Consider the following 8,816-nt stretch of genomic DNA (forward strand, 5'->3'; position numbering starts at 1 on the left):
CTGCTCCATAGTTAATCTCCGCAACTCCTCCCGTGGGTATTTGGTTCCCCCTTTTAAGAAGGAATGAAGTGCCAGTGGTTGAAATAAAGACATTATTATAGTCTCTGCAGGGACAATTAAGGTCCAAATTATAATGTCTTCTGTCTCTGTTATTATCCTGTTAGATTCTTGTGAATGTCTTATGTTCTGGCAAGATTGTGTTTCAGAGTTCCCTGATAGTATTTTAAATATTTGGTATGCTTGTGGTTATGGTTGCCTCCATGACAGGAAGTTCTCACACTGGAACATTGGATATTTCTCTGGATTCATTGTATTACTTATATATCATGACTAGGATAGGCAGAAACTCAAAAACAAGTTTGCTTTGTGACCACCCCTGAGGCTGACATCCTCAAGTCAATCTCTGTGGTTATAAGTGGGCAAAGTCACAATCATTTTCTGGTTGACTATATCATAGTATCCCATTGCAGTTGTGGAGTGTAGTAGTTTATTATGAGGGATGTTTCAAGATCGACAATATGATTGAGGTCAAATCTATATAGGGTATCTTATGAAAGTATATCCTTCCAAGGTTCTAGTAGGCAGAAATACTGTCCTCCTACAGGAAATATAGGCAGAGCAATAATAAAGTGATATTGAAGATCTTCTAGAGATAGTGTCTGGTTTGTCTGACACTAGTTTCCAGAGCACAGTTGAAACATGCTTTAGCTGAATTTTTGGGTAACTTGTGGGTAACCTGCTTAACCCATGTCAGTAAGATGTACTTGCCTATTAAGACACCAGTGTATAGGGCTATTCCTTGATTTCTAGGTAAATGATATGTTTTCTGGGGTCAAGGTTAAATGAGGCATTTGTCAAGCTATTACTGGAGAAAAGAGCTATTTCTGGGTTGGATGCCTGAGACATAATTTGTAGATCTATCACCTAAATACTTACAAAATGGTATTCCTAGGCGGTAGGTTGCACTGAGATATTAAAACCTCTTATATGATCTCTAGGATTCTGAAGATAGTCTTTGTCTTTGTATGCAGGTGGAATTGTTCTGTGAGATGGGTCAAGAGAGTTGCTTATAATTTTATGCGTTGAACATCTTTAATGAAGTAAAAAGACATGTTTTAGAGGGTAAAATGATAATGTTGAGCAAAGGATTCAGATAACCTGATAGCATTTTACTTCTATTTCAACACATAACTCAAAGAACTTCCTTTTTTAAATATAGTACATATTCATTTCCAGATTTGACATTAGGCTTTTTTAATGATCCTTCAAAATTATGCATATATAATCACAAAACTTATATGGATGGAGAACCTGTCTCACTTCTTCCTTTTAGTACTGGCCTTTTTTTTTTTTTTTTTTTTTTCTGGCTTGAAACTGCAAACCTTGTATACTCTTCCACAGTCTCTGTGAGATAATTTGTGCATGGTCTTGTATGTGGAAGACATTTTATCTTGGAGTCATTCATCTACTCTTAGATCTTTCAGTATAGATCCCTGAGCCTTGTGAGGAAGGGTTTTATAAAGCCATCCCATTTAGGACTGAGTGCTTCGAGGTCTCTCTCCTACACATTGTTAATTTGTAGGCCTCTGTGTCTATTGCTATCTACTGCAAGAAAATTCTTGGCTGAGTCATGCACTTATCTATGAATGTAACAATATAATCGAATTCCTATCCATAGGCATCAATATAAGGAACTTAATTGTTTTCACTTCCCTAAACAACTAATTTGCCTTCTTAAGATCACCTCAGGTTGGATATTAACACTATGCTGGATGATTTCTTTGATTAAATTTCATATTTGAAGTTTGAAATATCTAGATCATTAAGGAATTACATAGACTATCAATTGCTAAAGATACTTTATATTTTCAGTATAAAATATGTTTTCATTATATTTAATAGACTCCTTAGTACTCATTTTAAAGTATCCTTTGGAACAACCATTAAATATGGCCTATAGGTTGGTATGGGCTAATAGGAAGAGGAAACAATGAAACTAAGCAGAACTTAAAATAGAAGTCAGCACAGTAGAATATGTGAACCCTTCTCAAGGCAGCAAAGTTTAAAAACATTGGTCTCAGCATCTAAAATACTATGGCATTTTTCATGGTGAAAGAATTCTTCTATCAAATACTATAATTAGCAGAGTAAATCCAGTAGTCAAGCTGGCATGCTGCCATATACTTTTGATGCCAGAACTGATATTTATACTTAATTTTATATGTAGTAACTAAAAAATTAGCTCTGGTAGAGCAGAGAAAAACGTGATGAAAGAAATATTTCATCACAAATTTTAGAACACTCTAAGTAGATTGTATTAAAAAACAATGAATCAACCTGTCACATGTAGTTAGAGCTTGATGGAGCAATGAAGACTTGACCTACAGTGCCAGAGGTAACTGAAAAGAGAAGTTACAATATCAGTAAAACATGTAACCATGAAATACAAATACTGGAGACTGGCAAGGAAAGACAACAAGAGAAGACTGGAGAGTGGGGTTAGGGGATGAATATGTTGATTTAAAAATGCTAGTGTAACACATCAAATGTAAATGTTCAGACTTTTGCTAGATGTTTTCCAAAGTTATATACTTAGTGGCTCCTTTATTTTTCCAAAGCTACCTGAAACTGATTTGATATATGTTGGGGGAGTCATTTCTTTAATTTGAATCATTCTGAGGTTTGCTAAGGAACATTGATTCTATTGATGTTAATAGGAGCTATTCAAGCAGAATCAGAAGTATCTCCAAAGAATTCATGTCAGAAAACAGCACTTCCACTATATAGCTTTTGTTTTTTATACTAAAACTATTAGAATTAAGTACATGTATGGCAAAAAAAAAAAAAACTCCCTCAAAGATAGTAACACCAGGCCTAGAATACATTTCATTTAAATAGAGAACAGTCTGGTAAATGAAGTATAAAATAACTTCACAGTTATACCTTATATGAAGTAATTAGCCGACCCTTGAGTTTTTAATGACATCTGATTTCTTCTTCAGCAAGGCTAAAAAGCAAATGTTTAACATTTGCAAGGGGATGAAACATCTCCATAGTAGTTACTGTAAGCAATTCAATTCATTACCCTTGTAATATGAATGTATAAACAGGAATTTTTCCTCAAGATCCTTGATAGTATATGCACTAGCCCTTCAAACTGGACGTTATCCTTTATCTTTTCAGTATCTCTGTGTTAAAAGTATTTTTCCCAAAGTTTCCAATACTAAAATACATCTTCCATTTAACAAGTCCACATTTACTTTTTGGGTATGCTTAAAAATTATAACAAATATAATAAATGAATAGTAATTTCTCCTTGTATTATTAGCTCTCAGATATACTTAAGCTACCATGAACCAAGAACTGCTTAACGTCCAGTTTCATACAAACTCCATTTTATAAAAGCTACCATAGTGACGCCTTTCTAGTCCTGGACTTGAACCATTTCATTTTTGGTAAATTTTAAATGCTCATTTCTCATGGATTCCCTTTTTCTTAGTTGCTGAATAGGTTGCTGCTGACATTAATCTAGACTGGAATCCATTCTAGCGGAATGATTAGACGACTCATTAGTTTGCTATCACTAAGTAAGGAGGAATTCAGGTTGCTGTACAGAATTTGTTTTTCTTCATAAACACAGAAAGGTCAGGTAGAGTTTAACTACCATTGGCGTCTTTGATACATTGTAATAAATGCCAACATCAAATATTAATCCGTGGTGCAATTAAAATTCTTAGTGTTCCAGCAAGAAATATTATGACTTAGTTAAACATGTACATAGGTGATCCTTAAGAATGCTTTCATAGGCAGGTGGACAACACCTTCAGAGATAGTATCAGTTTTTATTTTGATCATTTACTGGAAGATAAAACATTACACATTCATGATACTGTGTAAAGGATTTTAAACATTAATAATTCTAAAAAGTGAAGATTGAGTCTTGCATGACTACGGACAGTTCCCTTTTAAGGATTTCACTTGAATTGTTGTCACATGCCGCTAGTAAATACATCCTTAACTGACAGTAAGTAAATTTTTGGCTGTTCTTTTAAGTTTGTCACAGAAAGTAGTTCTTGTTTCTTTAGGAAATAGTACAAAAAGTTGACTGATAAAGATGATCTAACCTTATTTACCGTGAAATTAATTACTGCTTATAAAATTTATATTAAATAATGTAAAGGTTAAAGGTACCATGGACTTATGTGTTTTTTATTTTTATTTCAAACGAAGAAACCACTTGCTTTTGTTTTACTCTTTAATTCATAAATGGACAGTTGTCTGAAATTTAAAAAAAAAAACTTTAACAGGGAAGTTTCATAGTCTTAGTAGGGAAAGAATCAGCTTCAATGTACATTACAGCTGGACACAGATAGGGCACAGAATGTCATATGTTGCTCCTAGAAGACTTACTGAACTCTCTTGGAGAGCTGCCAACTTTACAAAGTTTATGAGTGATTGTGACTCTAGTTCAATCACAGAAGTATGAAGTGCCATTATTAATGTGATTTTTTTTAAAAAAAATCTCACACATTAAGTTCTGCTAAACAGTTTTATCAAATGAAAAAAAAGTCATATTAGGATAAATTATTTAAAAAGATAGGCCTAGATAAAGTCAGGACACTGAATTAATTTATATGTCCATAATCATTAGATGTTTTAAGTAGCATTAATTCTATAAAACAGAATCTCTTACTAGTTTAACTAAATAATGTAGGATTATTATTACTATTTTGTGGGTTATCTGACATGTTTCTTAGCAACTTCTTTTTTATATAGTATATAAGGTTGACATACCAACAGAGCTATTTGTGTAGTAACTTTAAAGCAGGGGGTGGTGTTTCATTTTACACAGTACAAATAACCTTGTAATTAAACTGAAACAAATAATTGCCAAGAAGCAATTATCATTCAATTAAAGAGTAATTACATGGTTATTTGTGCCCTGTAACATAAAACATTACTAAGATCAGTAATGCAATCAATATTTTAGTGGAAACAGGATGTTGCAATGATGGACCTTTCAACCTATGCTGATTAAATTGTCATCCAAATAACAGTTTTCTAGTTAAATTGCCACATGTTTATTTGTCTTGATTAATATGTAAATATCTGCCTGATGATAATAAAGCATTTTAAGATAAGAAGCATTACAGGATCATCTATCAAGATGTGTGATCTTCCCCAGCTTTTAAAGAATTCTATAGTCTTTCATCATTTTCACAGGATTATCTTGTAAATGAAACATAGGAAGTTTAGAAGTACTAAAGTGTTACTATATATTGTAATTCAGTCTGAAATTGTAAGTAATATTAATTCTATTATAATATTTAATAGAATTTTACTAATGATAGATTAATTTTACTAACCTAATTTCAATAACTTTATTCTAAAAGCAGCTTAAATCTTGCAAAAATAGTTGATGATATCTACATGGGATTTCTGTTCAGATAGTTTTAAATATGTTTATAGAGAGAAATCATATCATCATCCTCATTAGAGTCAATAAAAATTTAAATTATAGTAAAAGCATTTATTTCTGCCACTAGAATATACATTTTTCGAAGACAGAACTTGTTCTGTGTTTTCACATTATACTAATAGAAAAATCATAACAAATAACCTTTTGTCAGCTTATATTTTAACCTATGTTTAGCACTACCATAGGCAGTGGATAACTAGTTAGTACATATTTATTTACTGGATGACTAGACAAGTGATATTGTTATATACATATGTGATTGCAGGACTAGTTAGCTGTTAATCAGGTCTTTAAGCTTCTTGTGTCTCTCAAAGCATAATAAAGTAACATCTACCATATACTTTTTTGACATTATATATAGTCAGATGTGAATAAATCATAGGCTCATGCTTATATAATTGCAGTCGAGTACAGGATCTGAAATACAATGATTTTCTGATGAATAAATCATAGAAATAGCTCTCTGTTCATTTTATTAAGTAGAAAATACCATTCTAAGAATATTTGGAAACTGTAGAAACAGTGAAATAAATATGTCCCATCTGCCAGCAAATAGGTTTAATTAACTATTTCCTGGACTTCCTGCATGCTACAAACTATAAGAATTTGCAAAGATTCGATGACTTATTCCACTAGCCATGCATATATGTTCATGCTCTAGGTTGGGTGGCTCACAATCAATCATGCTAAAAGGATAAACTAGAAAATTAAAAGCATAAAAAAGTGGAGATTTTGATCCTCTGGAGTCCAAAGGGAGTGTGCTTCCCTTTGTGCTCCCTTAAAAGATCTAAGAAGACATAAAATAGGGCCAAGGTAAACAGGGCAACTATACAGAATTAAATAAAATAAATTATGACCAAGTCTTGAATAGAAAGTAAATGAGAGAATCATTAAATTAAAAAAACAATTTTTCTTGCTAGATTGATACACAATATTGATTTGTAATGGAAGAAAATAATACTAGCACAATTTGTGAAAAATGAGCTTGGTAATAGTACCAATGTGTTAAATGATTCTAGGCCTTGTCCTTATTGAACACCTGAGTTTTATATCGATAATGCTCTTCAATACTGCAAAGTTGACAGGATGTATTTCAACTTCTGTTTGTGAACAAGAAGCCAGTTTTTCTTTTTTCTTTTGGAAATGTTGCCTATCTGAATGAACTACATACATTTATTTTTATGCTCACTGTATTTAACATAGTTTTTTGTAACTTTTGTATCAACTAAACGTACTTTCATTCTTCTTTATATAACACATTTTTATTAAAAGGAAATAATAGCATCTTATGGAAGATTAAAAATAATGTGAAATATTGGGCCTGCAAGATGGTTCGATGGATAAAACTACTTGTTGCTAAACCTAAGGGCCTGAGTTCAATCTCCAGGACCCACATTGTAAATGGAGAGAAGTGCCTCCCACTAGTTCTCCTCTAATATCCTTAACCATACTGTGACATGCAATAGTGCCACAAAACTGAAAATTCAATGTAATAAAATTAAATATATAGTAACTTGAGAATAACTTTATTCTAATATTCTATTGTTCTTATGTCTGCAAATTGTTTCAACCTATAAATGATGATTTTAGAATACTATATAAGGGCATGAAATGGTCAAAACAGTTATACACATTTGTATTTTGTTACTGAAACTGCCATTTATTTATTTCCCATCCCTGTTTAGTCATGATTAAACTCAAGACTCTGCATTCAGAGCAGGCTTTCTACCACCCAACTATAAATGACAGCTTCTGAAAATATCATTTCTGAACTTTGCACTAGAGTTAAAATTGTGTAAATGCAACAGTTTTCATAAATGATTTAAGTGTTGATTCAAGTTGCATATATGGACTTGATGTGTTCAAACCAAAGAGGACAGAAAGTTGGGTGGATATGGAGAGGGGAAGAGATGGAGGAAAGGTGAATATGACACGTTATACAAAATTTCGAAGGAACCAAGAAAACTGTGTGAAGAAATATTTGATCTGAGAAAAAGACAGCCTACATGACAAATTTTCTTTGTGTAGTCACTCCAAAACAGGCAGAACAAAACCAACACACTAGGACTGAATTTCCATTGTTCCTCATGGGTTTCCAGTTGCTGTGGAAATGCTAGTGAACACTATGCTTAACTCACAGCTCTGTATACATCTCTGCTATTGTAAGTAGATGCTTACACTGCCCAATTTTGAACAGTCTGAATTCTGTGACTCACTGCCTCAGACCTTAATAGCATATATGGATGCCAGGAATCACATGGCTTTAAGGACAGGATATAGTTTAGGGATTCTTCACAACAGATGGTTTGTATTGCAAAGGACTGGCTTACAAAAGAAGGCTAAAGTGAAAATTGATTCTCAGGAGCTTTAAATTTAGCCATGATTATGTTGTAAAATTTATTGTAAATTGTTGGTTTTCCTTATTAATCTATGGCAGTGCATAGTCTCTAATGTAATGTTTTATTTATTCTTGACAATTACATAAGATCCAGAAAGCAAATGTGTCAAGTAATAGTATTTGAGCTTTATCTTTGTTTTTCAACAGTTCAAGGCCTGGCAGACCCCCTAAGCGTTCTTTGGGAGTGTTGCAAGATAATGCCCGACTTCTGCCCCATGCAGTCCCAGGCCTCTTATCACCAGGACTGATCACTCCAACAGGTAACAGAAACTATCAGTCTTGTCTCTTCTTACTTCCAAGAGTTTGAAATAGACTAATATTGATGTAAGTGTCTTTTCCATCAAAGCTTTTCAAGTGCTACTAGAGGTTGCATTATTGAATATTTTTGACGTATTCATGCAAACACAATTTTTATTTAAACTTCAATGACTAAAATTAAAAGGATATGATTTTCTAAATGTCATATCTTTATGTGAAATCTCTTTCAATGTGTATATTGAGGGCTGGAAAAAAAAGATGTGAACTGAACAAATTAGCAGCTTCAGAAAGCTTCTTGTGAGATGCTTACCTTATGCACCTCACCAATATTTTTCTTCTGTTGTATCTCTGTATATTGTTATTTACTATACCAGATTAATAACCTGGAAAGAAAATATGCATCCTCTGATGAACAGCAATGTATTAGTAAGTAAACTTGTGGGTGGTAATTGTCCTGAATAAATTTTTTTTTGGAACTGTGAAGTAAGTTAGTAATAAGAAGCATTTCATAAATTATCATAGAATTCTCTTGATACTCTAAACGTGCTCATGGGTATACAAAACACTTGAAAAATTATCTTAATAAATCTCTAGTAGAATCTAAAATCTTTAAAACTATTATATACAGGAAAAATTAGTGAAAATCGTTATCTATCTGTCTATTATCTATCAGTAGCAAAA

At 32.5% G+C, this 8,816-nt stretch overlaps 1 protein-coding gene across 10 annotated transcripts in view; it reads left to right on the forward strand.

Annotated features, from left to right (window-relative positions):
• Dach2 (dachshund family transcription factor 2) overlaps positions 1 to 8,816 on the forward strand; it is a 494,899-nt gene that overhangs the window by 218,938 nt on the left and 267,145 nt on the right. For all 10 annotated transcript variants that reach the window (XM_031367250.1, XM_031367240.1, XM_031367195.1 and 7 more), the window contains one exon: positions 8,025 to 8,137. In XM_031367250.1, coding sequence (XP_031223110.1) covers positions 8,025 to 8,137 — 113 coding nt within the window. The remainder of the gene's footprint in view (positions 1 to 8,024; positions 8,138 to 8,816) is intronic.

The sequence above is a fragment of the Mastomys coucha genome, chromosome X (genome assembly GCF_008632895.1).
Source record: "Mastomys coucha isolate ucsf_1 chromosome X, UCSF_Mcou_1, whole genome shotgun sequence".
In the NCBI taxonomy this organism is placed as follows: Eukaryota; Metazoa; Chordata; class Mammalia; order Rodentia; family Muridae; genus Mastomys; species Mastomys coucha.